Below are 15,886 nucleotides of genomic sequence, written 5' to 3' on the forward strand. Positions count from 1 at the left end.
CAAAAAACTCTTACATCCCCTTTTTTGAGATATCATCCTGCGTTTTTAATATGGGAGCCAATGAGGCTGTTTTTGGGTTTTGGTGGTGCATCTCTGCATCTCACGCCTAAACTATAACTCTGACAGCTTTACCAGAGGATTGTGAGTGAGAGGACAAATTTTCCTACGTTTCTATGTATAAATTATTTCTGTAGAGTGAAATTTGCGGCCTGGAGCGCAGTTTTCAAATTTATTTTTTGACAATTCGTTCTCTCCCTCTACACTCTGTTTGATTACATCACCACTCTAGACTCTCCATAGGGTTACATTGGGGGGATTTTTTGACGTGTTTTTTCCCAATAATTTGAAAACCGTTTGTCGAAACCCTTATAAAAGTCATAGCACACTTGTCATGGGCGAGCCGGTCGATTTGATACCTTTTTTGTGTATGTGTGACCAAAACTCTGGGAGGAGTAGTCGACCGAAAAAACACCACGGAAGAAACGGAAGATTAAAAATAAGAACTAGAAACAAAATTCCAGGGAAATTTTGGAGTGCCACGGGACTACTGCCGGATGATTCTCGTGGTTTAAATCAGCAGTTAAACAGGGACTCTGTCCTGAGTTCACAGACACCTCATACAAGTCTGTAGGACAAACGGTTCACTAGTTAGTAAAAAGGGGCGTGGCTACTCAAAGGGGGCGTGGCTTCAATCACCAGTCAAACAGGGACTCTGTCCTGAGTCCACAGACACCTCATACAAGTCTGTAGGACAAACGGTTCACTAGTTAGTAAAAAGGGGCGTGGCTACTCAAAGGGGGCGTGGCTTCAATCACCAGTCAAACAGGGACTCTGTCCTGAGTCCACAGACACCTCATACAAGTCTGTAGGACAAACGGTTCACTAGTTAGTAAAAAGGGGCGTGGCTACTCAAAGGGGGCGTGGCTTCAATCACCAGTCAAACAGGGACTCTGTCCTGAGTTCACAGACACCTCATACAAGTCTGTAGGACAAACGGTTCACTAGTTAGTAAAAGGGGCGTGGCTTATAAAAAGGGGCGGGGTTATCAATCAACAGTTAGACAGGGACGCCATGCTGAGTAATCTGACACCTCATACAAGTTTCTAGGACAAACGGTTCATTTGTTATGAAAGGGGGCGTGGCTAATCAAAAAGGGCGGGAATTTATGAAATATTGATATGTAGAAATTGTCAGTGATGAGCCATCATCATGTATGACAAGTTTGAGGCAGATTGGACAATGTATGGTCAAGTTAAAAGAGTTAACTGTTTTCACTTAAAATGTCTGTGTTGGAGGAGGGGAGAGGGAGGGGGGGAGAGCTTTGGTAGCTAAGCAACCACGTGGCCAGGTGGAGTCGACCAATCAGAGCAGAGCAATCAACTGAAATTAACTGAAGGTGGAGACATTTCTGCCACACTGAGCAGCCAGAGGTGGACCAACTGAAAATTCTGGCCTCGAACAGAAAGCATTTTCGGCAAAACCATAATACCTATCACTGATCTGACTTCACTTTGAGCGTCCTGAGTTCTTCCTGAACGTCTACATATATTTTTTTTTAAGAAAAATGAAAAAATAGCTTTGTTAGAGCGATCTAAAAAAACGGTAAAATCTGATTATTTCAAAAATCCTCGTGTGTTTTTAATATGGGACTCAATGGGGCTGTTGTTGCGTTTTAGTGGCACTTCTCTGTGTCCTGCACCCAAACTATAACTCTGACAGCTTTACCAGAGGATTGTGAGTGAGACCACAAATTTTCCTACGTTTCTATGTACAAATTATTACTGTAGAGTGAAATTTGCGGCCTTGAGCGCAGTTTTCAAATTTATTTTGTGACAACTCCTTCTCGGCCTCTACACTCTGCTTGATGACATCACCGCTCTAGATTCTGAACATTCCGCGCAATACACACACATGGGAAAATCGCCGTCCCCATTAGTTTGGAAAAATGGAAATGTTTTCGCACTTCGTGCGAAAACTATATGTGCAATCGCTCTGAAATTTCACAGGACTAGAGTTAAATTCAGGCCCTACAACTTTCTAAATTGGTTCGGAATTTTACGAGCAACGGTTTGCGAATGGTGAGGCCCCAAAGTTTGCGCAATGCGTTCCGGATGGGCCGAAAAGTGCACGTTTGTGCACGTTGTGCGAAAACGTGCACGCCGATCGCTAATAAAAGTCATTCCACACGATTCCCGAATAGGGCGCAACTTTTGACGTTTTTACTTTTCGCGATTTCTCAAAGCTGTGGGACTAGTTACGCGCCAAAGTTTTTACGGAAGAATAATCTATATATAATAATAATAATAATAAACATGAGCAATAATAAGAGATGCCTCGTGCTTCGCACGAGGCACTCATCCTCACTGCTTGCAGTGAAGATGAGTGCCTCGCTGCTCAGCCGTGGCACTAATAAGCCCACGGAATAACAATTAGTGTGCTTTTGCAAGCAAGCACACAAAATAATAATAATGATAATAATAAAAAAACATCATAAAAAAGTTGGTTTAATGGAGTTCTTATTCTTTCTTGATAGATAAAATAAATTGAAAATTAAATCATCACCTCCAAAACAAATGAAAAATCTCTTTATGTTGAAGTTGAATTAATTGCTCAGTTTTCATCCTTCTGAAATGTTAAAATCCACCCAAAATATTCTTAGTAGATAGTAAAATGCTGCTTATATAACTGAATCAAATATAATATTAATCAAATCATATACCTGGACTATATAAACAATCTGAGCACTTTTACTTTTCTATTGATTTACCTTTAAAATGTAGGACTTGTAGTGGAGTCTTTTCACAGTGTAGTATTAGTACTTTTACTAAAGGAATCTGAATACTTCTTCCACCTCTGTTTATTCTTAATAATATCAACTTCTCTGATGAATAAACCACTGTAAATTTGGAGAGGGCTTAATTTCAGTAGGCTTTTATTTTGAAAGGATCAGGTTTGCAGCTCTGGGGGAATTGAAAATGAAATTGTTTCCAAAAATCAATAAAAACAAAAATTTTAATCACCTTCGAAACAAATGAAAAAAAATCTTGAAATTGAATTAATTGCTCAGTTTTCATCCTTCTGAAATGTTAAAATCCACCCAAAATATTATGGTAAACACAAATAAATTAAATAAAATCAGTTGTACCTTGATGACAGTAAAATGCTGCTTATATAAATGAATCAAATATAATATTAATCAAGTCATATACTTTGACTATATAAACACTCTTAGAACTTTTACCTTTCTAGTGATTTACCTTTAAATGTAAGACTTGTAGTGGAGTCTTTTTTCACTTTTCACAGTGTGGTATTATTTCTTTTATTAAAGGAATCTGAATACTTCTTCCACCTCTGTTTATTCTTAATATCAACTTCTCTGATGAATAAACCACTTTTAATTTGGAGAGGGCTTAATTTCAGTAGGCTTTTATTTTGAAGGGATCAGGTTTGCAGCTCTGGGGGAATCGAAAGTACCTTAAAAAAAAAAGAGAGAGAGATTTTATGGTCACAGATGTCAAAAGTTGAGGAATATTTTGAGAAGTTGAGACAGGAGAAACTTCTCTGGCGCCCACATGGTTCAGAATCAATCGGAGCTGACGAAGACTTTTCTTTAGTTTCTGCTTGAGTCTCTGCAGCCCGAGGCTCGGAGCCCGCTGGGAGCTGCCCGCTGCAGATATCAACCATCTGTCCGAACGGTTCACTGACACTCACTCTGCTGACAGGAAGTGGAGGAGCTCTCCGCTTATCATTATATCTGCCTAATTCTGTCATGGAGGATGGAAAGTTACACAATATAAACTGCAACATTAAAACAACTGAGAGAAACTAAACAAAAAACTGTCCATTTGTGTTCTTGCTGTTTGCCTGCAGGCAGCGCTGGAATGTAACTAAGTATTAATTTACTCAAGTACTGTACTTAAGTAGAACTTTGAGATACTTTAATTGATATTTCCATTTTATTTAACTTTATATTTTTACTCCACTACATTGACAGCTTTACAGAGTCGAGATTTAAAATAAAAAACATGATCAGTTTTAATTGATTAGACCTTTTTTTAAATTAAACCTCATAACATTATATTAAGTAGTAAAAATGAGCCCTACCTTTTCAAATACACCTACACTACCAGTCAAAAGTTTTAGAACACCCCAATTTTTCCAGTTTTTTATTGAAATTGGAACAAGAAATGGGTTAACAACTTAACTCTATGGAGTCTTGGGCTATTTTGTCCATTTTTGAAGTCTTTTCATGTCTTTGTAAGTCATTTTGTGTCTTTTTTTGGTCATTTTGTGTCTTTTTTTGGTCATTTTGTGTCTTTGTAAGTCATTTTGTGTCTTTTGGTGTCTTTTTTTGTCATTTTGTGTCTTTTTTTGGTAATTTTGTGTCTTTTTTTAGTCCTTTAGCCAACATAAAATGTGATTTTGAATCTTTTTTTTACTTTCAAAACACTATCATGCTCAATAAAGAATTTTAAATGTTGCAAATGTGCATTCATTTCAGAGTACACTGAGACATTAAACTGCATCATTTTCAATTAAATTCTGGAAAAGTTGGTGTGTTCTAAAACTTTTGACCAGTAGTGTATAAATAATCCAATAATATATTTAGAATAGTATATAACATTCTGACTGGGTCCATTCTGCATAAGCAGTACTTTGACTTTTGATACTTTTGTACTTCAGTTAGTTTTGAATGCAGGACTTTAAGTTGTAGTGGAGTAATTTCCCAGTGTGGTAGTAGTACTTTTAATGCAGTAAATGATCTGAATACTTCTTCCACCACTGCCTGCAGCTGAGCTCATCTTCCTCTCAGCCCCGAAGCCTCTCTTCAAGTCTTCCTTATTTTATAAAGAACAGCCTGCAGCACTGGGAAGTTGCCAGGGACACCACAGCGCTGGTATTCTGAGGAATACAGACAGCACCCATTTTTTTTTAAAAAGCTGCAGGAGTTCAGTGGCGGGTTATTTCCAATTAAAGATGGTGCCAGAATGTTATGGTTCATTCTGAGAAAAAAGGAATCCACACTGTAAAAAATATTTGTGGAAATTACAGTAAAACACTGTCAAATTGCATGAGAAATAGGGCGTAAAATAAAAAAATTGCATATCACCGTAACAGACACTTTAAATTACCGTAAATCAAGGAATAGTACAAAACTTTTGAAAACACAGTTTTGCTGTAAATATACTGTAAAATACTGTATATAAAACAATTCATGTAAAATTAATGGAGACATACCATAATGTCACAATTACCCTAAAAACAACAGGAATATTCAGTCTAAATTACAGTTTTTGATTGTATTTACAGTAGAAAACCCACTCACTTTTTCTTTTACGGTAAAATTCTGGCAACCACAGCTGCCGGTATTTTACCGTAAATTAAACAAAACATTTTTTTACAGTGCAGACTGTGTTGAAACGTCCATCAGCTGCATAATTTCATGTGGTTTTACTCGTAGAAACAAGTCGTGCCTGTGCTTGGTTTTTGGAGTCCTACGGTTATTTTTTCTGTATTAACACATTTGCACTGTAGATTATCTGATGATCTACACTGTAAAAAATGATCTGTTTAATTTACGGTAAAATACCGGCAGCTGTGGTTGCCAGAACTTAACTGTAAAAAATTACAGTGAGTGGCTTTCCTACTGCAAATTTAAATGTAAATATCAGAAAAAAACTTTAATTTAGACTGAATAATCCCATTATTTTTAGGGTAATTGTGTCATTGTGAGATCATGCTATTTCTCCATTAATTTTACATGAAAATTGTATATTTTTACAGCAAAACTGTGTTTTCTAAAGTGTATGACAGTAAAAGTTAAAGTTTTGTGCTTTTCTTTGATTTACGGCAATTAAAAGTGTCTAATACGGTGATATACAATTTTTTATTTTACGCCCTATTTCTGATGTAATTTGATATGATGATTGATGAAATCTGTCATTTAGACTGAAAAATCACTTGCCATTTTATCCCTATTGTGTCTCTTTTTGGTAATTTTGTGTCTCATTTGATAATTTTACGTATTTTTTTGGTCATTTTGTGTCTTTTTTTGATAATTTCATGTCTCTTTTGGTCGTTTTCTGTCTTTTTTTGGGGTAATTTTGTGTCTTTTTAGATAGTTTTGTGTCTCTTTTGGTCATTTTGTGTCTTTTTTGGTCGTTTTGTGTCTCTTTTGGTCATTTTAGGTCCTTTGTTAGGTCCTTTGGTCTGTTATTATTTTTAGGGTAGTTATGTCTTTGTGACGTTATGGTATTTCTCCATTCATTTTAAATGAAAAATCTAATATTTTTTAAGGCAAAACTGTGTTTTCTAAAGTGTATGACAGTAAAAGTTAAAGTTTTGTGCTTTTCTTTGATTTACGGTAATTAAAAGTGTCTAATACGGTGATATACATTTTTTTATTTTACGCCCTATTTCTGATGTAATTTGAGAGTGTTTTACTGTAGTTTCTACAAACATTTTTTACAGTGTAGTTTTTGTGAGTAATCTGATCTCATTTAGATAAAAATAATCCAGGTTTCTTCCCAGGTTTTAGAGATTAACATTAACCCAGTTCATGATGCTTGGTTGTGACCTGATTATTCGGCCATAGAAAAAGAAGCTCTGAGCTGTTAAAAACACGAGAAAAACAAAGAGAAAACATGTCGAAACAAAGGGCATGCTGCGCGCCTACTGGGGATTATTAACAACAGATATTCTCCCAATTAGTGGGAGAATCTCTTGTTGCAGGGAACAAAGTCGGTTGTGCTCAGTTCATGGTGTTCGCAGCAGCGCGGAGGCTCGTTGAGGATGCAAACTGGCTGCTGACCAAATCTGCACGGCAACTAATCAGCCTCACATAACATCATTTACTCGAGCTAATCAGCTGTTTGTGTGCATGAAAATCCAAGATTGGCTTATACACATTCTGAAACAAGTAAAACTACACGGTGGTTGCAGTGGCGGTTCTACACAGGGGCCTCCAGGGGCCACTGCCCCTGTGAAGAAGCCCATGGCCCCTGCTGTGGCCCCTGTGTCAAATTAATAATAAAATGATCATTTTATAACAATGAACAATGGAGCAATTCTTACCTATTTTTTGTTCAAACAATATCTCATTGTACACAAAAGGAACCCAGAATGTTACATTGTATAATAGTTTAACTCTATGGAGTCTTATTGGGATATTTTGTTCATTTTTGTATCCTTTTCATGTCTTTACGTGTCTTTTTTGGTCATTTGTGTCTTTTTGTGTCTTTTTTTTGGTAATTTTGTGTCTGTTGTTGTCTTTTTTATTTATTTTGTGTCTTTTTTTTGTCATTGGTGTCATTTATGTGTCTTTTTTTGTGTCTGTTTTAGTTATTTTGTGTCTTTTTATGGTCATTTTGTGTCTTTTTTGTCATTTTTATGTCTTCTGTGGGGTTTTTTTTTTGGTTATTCTGTCTTCTCATTTTGTCTTTTTTGGTCATTTGTGTCTTTTTGTGTCTTTTTTTGGTAATTTTGTGTCTGTTGTTGTCTTTTTTATTTATTTTGTGTCTTTTTTTGTTATTTTGTGTCTTTTTTGTCATTGGTGTCATTTATGTGTCTTTTTTGTGTCTGTTTTAGTTATTTTGTGTCTTTTTATGGTCATTATGTGTCTTTTTCGTCATTTTTATGTCTTCTGTGGGGTTTTTTTTTGGTTATTCTGTCTTCTCATTTTGTGTCTTTTTTGGTCATTTTGTGTCTTTTTCAAGGCATTCAAAGATTTTGAATATTTAAATATCATCTTTGCCATTTTTCATGTGGTAATGTGCCCCTCTGATTAAACACTGGCCCCTCCTTGGCCCCTACAGTAAAATTGGTCTAGAACCACCACTGGGTGGTTGATCTTGGCAAATTATTCCCAAATAGAAAAACATTTAGCTTCTGAAGAGACAAAATATTTCATAAACAGAAGAGTGTGTCTGTAAGATGAAAGCAAATTCAGTATATTTGCATCTTTCAGTGTTTGATAAACTGATAAAGATCACAACTTTTTAAGGCGATAATATGCCAATGCTGTTTTCTGCCCTAAAGTAAGAAGTTTGAACGAATAGAAAACTAAACTCAGTTAATTCAAATTAATTTTAAAGCCTCAAACATTCACTTAAACACCCAAATTGTAAATATGAACAGCTGTACACATGCATTTGTTACATATCATGAATTAAAATGACTTGCTGATGCACCCAAATCAAGCAAGTGCAACAACACAAGACATAGCAAACCAGCTAATATCACTAATTTGTCCACCAACATGAAGGCCATACTATATTTTAGTATAAAAATATAGAACTAGATGTTCTCCTCATTTTACCTCTTATATGTTAGATTTGGAACCAACATTTAAAATGTATTCACTGAGCATGATACAACAAACAATTTCCACCATTATTTTTGTATTTTTTGGGATCAAAACCATGATAATGATCAGGTCATAAAGTTGAGTTTGTGCTGAAAAAATAATACCAACACAGCATGGAAAACTTTTTTTTAAGTTTATATACAGGCAGAATGAGAAGGAGTCAAAAACTGACAAAGTAGCCCAAAACTCTGAAAAAGAAGTCTTCACCCTAAAACAGACTTTTAAAGAAATAAGGATCATCCAAAAGTCCTCACATTCCGAAGATGTCCTCACTTTGAACAGCTGTATACATGCATTTGTTACTTATCATGAATTAAAATGACTTACTGACACCCAAATCAAGCAAGTGCAACAACACATGACATAGCAAACCAGCTAATATCACTAATTTGTCCACCAACATGAAGACCATACTATATTTTAGTTTAAAGATATAGAACTAGACGTTCTCCTCATTTTACTTCTTAGATATTAGATTTGGAACCAACATTTAAAATTCTTCTCTGAGCAAAAAACAAACAATTTTCATAATTATTTGTGTGGTTTTTTTTTGTTCAAATCCGTGATCCAGTAAGTCAAAGTCAAATAATATTGATTAGGTCATATAGGTGACATTTTGCTGAAAAAATGATACCAACATGGTATGGTAAACTTTTTTTTAGTTTATATACAGGTAGAATGAGAAGGAGTCAAAAACTGACAAAATGGCCCAAAACTTAAAAAAAAAAATCCTAGCCCTCAATCAGACTTTTAAAGAAGTACGGATCAACCAAAAAGTCCTCACATTTCAAAGATGTCCTCACTTTGAACAGTTGTACTCATGCATTTGTTACTTATAATGAATTAAAATGACTTGCTGACACCCAAATCAAGCAAGTGCAACAACACATGACATAGCAAACCAACTAATATCACTAATTTGTCCGATTGCATGAAGACCAGCATCACCGTCTCCATTTTCTCACTGTATTTTTTATTTGTGTCTATCATAATATCTGTAGAGGCTGCTAATAGAGCCACACGTCACACTCTGAAAACCACTATTATCACTATTATCTGTGCAACAACACACAACCATGAAAAGCTGAGACGTTATCACGATGTCTGTTTATTTGTTTGCCCCCTCAGGCTCTGAGAGAGGACCGGAGTGTGTGAGTCTGTGAAATGGCGTTGCCGGCTGGACGCATATGATTGGACATGGAGACCGTCAGCGCAGTCAACGCCACGCAGGATGAGCTCCGCCTCCTGACCCCGCCTGACGATGACTTTGGTAACCTCGTGTACCACGACTACGACACCAATGCCGGCGGTGGCGGCGTCATCCCGCCGGCGATGCCAACGTCGGTGATGAATTTTCCAGAGGACCCCATTAAACTGCTGAGTGTTCAGGTAGAGGCTTGATTTTTACCTCATTGTTTACTAAGTACACTGCAAAAAAGCCAACTTGTATTTTTTGGCCTGAAAGGAAAAGGAAGCCAGTTGTCTGCTCAAAAACAAGTTGGTGAGTTGTTGTTACTTATATCTTTAAGTTGGGGTTCACAACAAGGGACAATAGTTCTGATAACTCTTATTTCTTTGTTGGGAAATTCGGTCATTAGCGAAAGCTAGCGGCTAACTGAAGCTAGCGGCTAACTGATGCTAGCGGCTAACTGATGCTAGCGGCGCTGCTTGTTACAGCTACAAGAGTAGCCATTAGCGTATCAATGCTAACTCAAAATTGTGGTCGCAACATTAGCTGACATTTCATAGCAGCGTTACAATCGTGCCAATTCAGCACATTGCAGAAGTTAGCAGAAGTAAGGATTAAAAGTTATTACAATGTAAAATTATAAGTTAGTTCAACTTACAGTTGAGGTGACAAAAATCTGAATTTAGAGTTGAGCAAACTCAAAATCAAAACTTAAAATATTTAGTTTAATTGTCCAACTTAAAATTTTATCGAAGTTTGTTGCCTTGAAATTTTGAGTTCACCCAACTTTTCTTTTTTTGCAGTATATCAGAAGCTATTGAAGCTATTAATCAAAGCAAAAGCGGGTGGTAAAAACCTGCAAGGAGTGATGTCACAAAGCACGCCACATTATAGCTGCATTATAGCTTTCAACAACTCACTACGTTCACTTTTCTGAAGGTAAAGGTACAGTCATGGAAAAAATATTAGATCACCATTGTCTTCTTCAGTTTCTTGTTCATTTAATGCCTGGTACAACTAAAGGTACACTACTGGTCAAAAGTTTTAGAACACACCAACTTTTCCAGAATTGAATTGAAAATGATGCAGTTTAATGTCTCAGTGTACTCTGAAATTAATGCACATTTGCAACATTTAAAATTCTTTATTGAGCATGATAGTGTTTTGAAAGTAAAAAAAAGATTCAAAATCACATTTTATGTTGGACTAAAGGACTAAAAAAAGACACAAAATGACCAAAAAAAGACACAAAATGACAAAAAAAGACACAAAATGACCAAAATGACTTACAAAGACATGAAAAGAATTCAAAAATGGACAAAATAGCCCAAGACTCCATAGAGTTAAGTTGTTAACTCATTTCTTGTTCCCTGAAAAAGGCCTACTTGTATAATTCTGAAATGTACATTATTTTTCAGTTTTGGTTAAGCTTACCTTTTTTATTTACCTCTGGCAGTTCTGCTTGAATTTCAATAAAAAACTGGAAAAATTGGGGTGTTCTAAAACTTTTGACCAGTAGTGTACATTTGTTTGGACATTTTCATATCGATTTTGGTTATTATCAAGAAAACCATGGAAAATGTCTAGATATCAGCTTTTAAATTTAACTCTTATGAGATATTTTTGTTGTTATCATTATATTTGTCCAAACAAATGTACCTTTAGTTGTACCAGGCCTTACAATTAACAAGAAAAGTGAATTAAACATGATGGTCTAATATTTTTTTCCATGACTGTATAACCCTCCAAATACAAGCCCAGCATTCAAAACCTTTCACAGGTAAACAAACACAATTTTGCAAAATGTACTTTTATCAAAAGTAAAGTGCACTCTAAAATGAACTCAGTGTTATATATTCATATTTGTTGTGTTAATGGAGCCAGAACCGTCCAACGTGCAGTCCATTAACTCCTGATTATGAAAATGATCCCTTATCCCCTAAAGAAAAATAAGACTATTAATATATACTTTTAAGGAACAACCTTTACCATCCCATGGACTATATATGTATAAAATGAGTCAACGAATTGCTGACACAGCCAAATTCCAAGTAAGTGCAACAACACATGGCATAGCAAATCAGCTAATATTACTTATTAAACAAGAGATTTACTGTTGTCCGCTGGCTTCCTGATGGATCAATAGTCATGTTTCCATCAACATTTTCTCTGCATTTTGAAGATTCTCATGAGAAAAGCTTGATGGAAAAACACCAAAATTTAATATAACTATTGAAAATGCGCATACAAGTTTTTAAGCTTGCTTTTTGGAAAAATAGCTAATGCACTAAACAGGAGGTGGAAACACTTTTCTGAATAAAGTAGCAAAACATTTAACTCACACGACCGATCAGCTGTTTCTGCTCTGACAGAAAACCATTTTATCTCATGGGTGGCCAATTTTTTTCTGATTAGCAACCTCTTCTTTTGGTATTTTTAATAACTTATATTAGCCTACAGCAACACATTACACTGCCATCTACTGATCAAAGTATGTTACTGCAGCTTTGTTTATTTGCTTCAAACCAGTTGGTTGATGGGAACTCAATAATTCACGTTTTCTTTAATGCCACATTTCACTTCATACTGTTTCACTTCAAAATTTGATTAGACATAAATGGAAAAATGGCTACTGGCTCCTCCTCTGTGTTTTCTCTTCGTCTCTACTATTTCCAGTTGAGTTTTCTGAGCTGCTGCTGCATCAGAACAGCCAGTTCTGACTTCTGTTTCTCAGCTGTTTCTGCTTTGACAGAAAACCCAACAGAAGAAGAAGAAAACGCTTCCATTGTTAGTGTCTTCTCTCCATTTTATCTCATTGGTGGCCAATTTTTTCCAATTAGCAACCTCTTCTTTTGGTATTTTTAATAACTTCTATTCGCCTACAGCAACACATTACACTGCCGTCTACTGACCAAAGTATGTAACTGCGGCTTTGTTTATTTGCTTCAAACCAGTCGGTTGATGGAAACTCAATAATTCACATTTTCTTTAATGCCACATTTCCCTGTTTCACTTCAAAATTTGATTAGACTTAAATGGAAAAACGGCTACTGGCTCCTCCTCTGTGTTTTCTCTTAGTTTCTACTATTGTTGTAGAAAATCTTTGAAGAAAACACTTGACGAACAGATAGATTCGAATCACAGCCTTGTGCGGGATTTTAATTGGCAGATATTAAAAACAGATGACACAACGCATCCAACGGTCAGAACAAGAGAGACAACACCCAGTTTCTCTCTTTTTACTTTTCAGGTTGGCGTGTCATTGTTTCTGTGTAACTAAGGGTCAACGTCCTGTAATTTGCTGTTATGAAAAACACTTGATATAAGAGCACACTTGGGATTTCCCAAATCCAAGCTGTTCATATCTCAATCAAGTTTCCTGTAAAGAGACTGTGACTGTTGGTCAGATTTCTGTGTGTTTATCAAAACATATTTGATGCATATTTAAACTGCTATATGTCAGATATTTTAATACATCTTCAAATTAATTCTACAACACTATTTCCAGTTGAGTTTTCTGAGCTGCTGCTGCATCAAAACAGCCAGTTCTGACTTCTGTTTTCGTTGTTGTTGTTGTTGTTGTTGTCAGGTGGTGTTGATCTTGGCCTACAGCACCATCATCGTGCTGGGGGTTCTGGGTAATTCTCTGGTCATCTACGTCATCTACCGCTTCAAGACGCTCCGCACCGTCACCAACTTCTTCATCGCCAACCTGGCTGTCGGTACGTTTACTCACACAAACAGCACCTTGTTTTTGTATCTCTGTGGGGACCCTTCATTGATAAAAAGCATTCTCTAGACCCATACCAGAACTTAAAACCTTATTGTAGAACCTAAACTCTCTGGAGTCACAGGTCACATGACTTCTTCATCAAACATCGTGTTTCCTGCTGTCAGCTTTCCTCTAAGGCTCTGGCTTCAAACTCCATGAGGCCAGTTTGAGTTTGATGATGATAGAACAAGTAAAACTGGAGATAAGGTCAAATATATTTGGTACAAATATAGATATAGTATAGTAGTATAAAATATATATAGATAAAAACAGAATGTATAGAGACTGTATCCCAAATGGAACCTGGTCTCACAGGAATCCGTGAAATAGCCACGGATTCGCTTAACTCAAAATCCGTGGAATAGCCACGGAATCTCAAATTTCCGTTAAACTGACACGGATTTCGCTACAATGCAAGTTAATGACAGTCATATCCCGTGGCTATTCCATGGATATTTTTTCCTATTGGTTTGTTCCAAGTCACGTGACTTTCAAGGTCCCAGCGGTCAGAACAAAAATCATGGCGGACAGTTCTCTCATTTTTAGTGAAAAAATCTATATTTTGACTTCATTTCTGCATAAAAATGGATTTTGATCACATTTCTAGCGAGAAATATACGTTTTATTTTTTAAATATTCACTCAGTGAATTTATATAATCACTTTGTATGTTGGAATAGCCACGGGATATGACTGTCATTAACTTGCATTGTAGCGAAATCCGTGTCAGTTTCACGGAAATTTGAGCGATTCCGTGGCTATTCCACGGATTTTGAGTTAAGCGAATCTGTGGCTATTTCACGGATTGCTGTGAGACCAGGTTGTCCAAATCGGACACATCTACAATGCCGCACTTTCCGGTGTTTTCACGGTCATTTCGAAGAAGATAGCCACCACCAGTGTAGGTATAATTGATTCATACATATTTAACAATCTACTTGTGAAATTTAATTGATGTACATGGAGATTTACATGTCTAATTACAATACGAAAGTAACTCTGATGGGAGAAAGCAGTAAGAACGCTCAGGCGATGATCTTAAAAGGACATCTTTATTTTTACTGTACTGTATTTTATTGTGAAGGACAGAAGTACGGTCCAGGTGTGTTGATAACAATGGTTGATAACGGTGTTATTTATTATTAATTTACCCAGAAACCTCCAATTTCCCCTGAAAAACTCAGCATTCTAAATGGCCTATATACAGTTTATAAATGATGATTAAACATTAATAAACTATCTCTTTACCATCTATAAATGATGGTTATTGTAAAGTGTTACCGAGGAATTTCCACTCAGTGGATAATAAAGTTTTCGTATTCGTATTCGTATAGCAGATAAAATGGCCAAAAACTCCAAAAAGGCAGGAAATCCTCTCTGACATCCTGTGTGTGTCTGTTTGTGTGTGTGTGTGTGTGTGTGTGTGTGTGTGTGTTGCCCTCCGTGATGATGACTCAGTCATCTGTCAGCTGTTATATTCTGTTTCTCTCTGTGATGCCGCTCAGACAGACGGAGAGATACAATCAAACATTTATTGTTCATGTGTTTGACGTTCACACGTCCGACCAGCACGAACCAGCCCAATGAGAGTAAAAATAGACCAGAAACCGTTTCAGAACAACTCCCAGAGGTGCAGACGGGGTATTTTAGGAGTTTTGGCACGCTGTATATAAATTAACCTTTCCTTTTTATCCGTTTTTATTTGATGACAAGCGTGATACATAATGTTTGTGAGAGCCTCGGCTAATTTTAATTAGAGAAAAGGAGCAGAAGGAAAGCCAAAGATCAAGAGAGACTTTGACTTGTGATGTTCTTTAAAGTGCTAATCATCTACATTTCATGAAAAAAAATCTACATTTTCACATCAGCTAATATTATTCTGCTCAGCTGCATGAGCACTGCAGCAGCTCTTTGGAAGTTTATTAATTATTTTTTAATAAACAGAAATAAGAGCAGTTAGGATCAGGATTTTATTGATTTATTAGTGTTAATATCATAATATAATATCTGCTATGTTTGACTTTAAATGGACCATAATTTACTAAATGACAATCAATCTGTATTTTGAGACCATGAACTCATCATGAGAATGTTTACTGAGGTCACAAATCACGTGAGAAGTTGGGGAATTTTTCTCATAGACTTCTATACAATCAGACTTACTGTTGCAGCCAGTAAAGTCATTAGAAAGAATGCAGATTTAAGGCACTTATGTCAGTATCTGCTACAAAAAAAATCCAATTTCACCTGGTTCTATTGGCTATAATTCTACATTTGAACATTTTCTTTAACTTAGTAAGATTTTATTATGTGAAAGCAAACATATTATACAAGTTTATAATATTGGTCCCGAACCAGTGTTTTATATTTGACGTGCAGGCCAGTAACTCCTGATAACAAACACCTCCAAGGCCGTGTTAAAATGAGTCAACAACTTGCTGATACAGCCAAAAATCAAAAAAGTGCAACAACACAAAACAAGACATAGCAAACCAGCTAATATTACAACCTGGTCTCACAGGAATCCGTGAAATAGCCACGGATTTGCTTAACTCAAAATC

General features: G+C 36.1%; 1 protein-coding gene across 1 annotated transcript in view; it reads left to right on the forward strand.

The window, feature by feature from the left end:
- The window catches only part of npy2rl (neuropeptide Y receptor Y2, like), a 92,180-nt gene that overhangs the window by 48,380 nt on the left and 27,914 nt on the right, over positions 1-15,886 (forward strand). The window contains 2 exon segments of the mRNA XM_059354888.1: positions 9,494-9,754; positions 13,144-13,276. Of these exon segments, the coding sequence (XP_059210871.1) occupies positions 9,563-9,754; positions 13,144-13,276 (325 nt within the window). The 5' untranslated portion in view covers positions 9,494-9,562.

Source organism: Centropristis striata, chromosome 17, assembly GCF_030273125.1.
Source record: "Centropristis striata isolate RG_2023a ecotype Rhode Island chromosome 17, C.striata_1.0, whole genome shotgun sequence".
NCBI classification, from domain to species: domain Eukaryota; kingdom Metazoa; phylum Chordata; class Actinopteri; order Perciformes; family Serranidae; genus Centropristis; species Centropristis striata.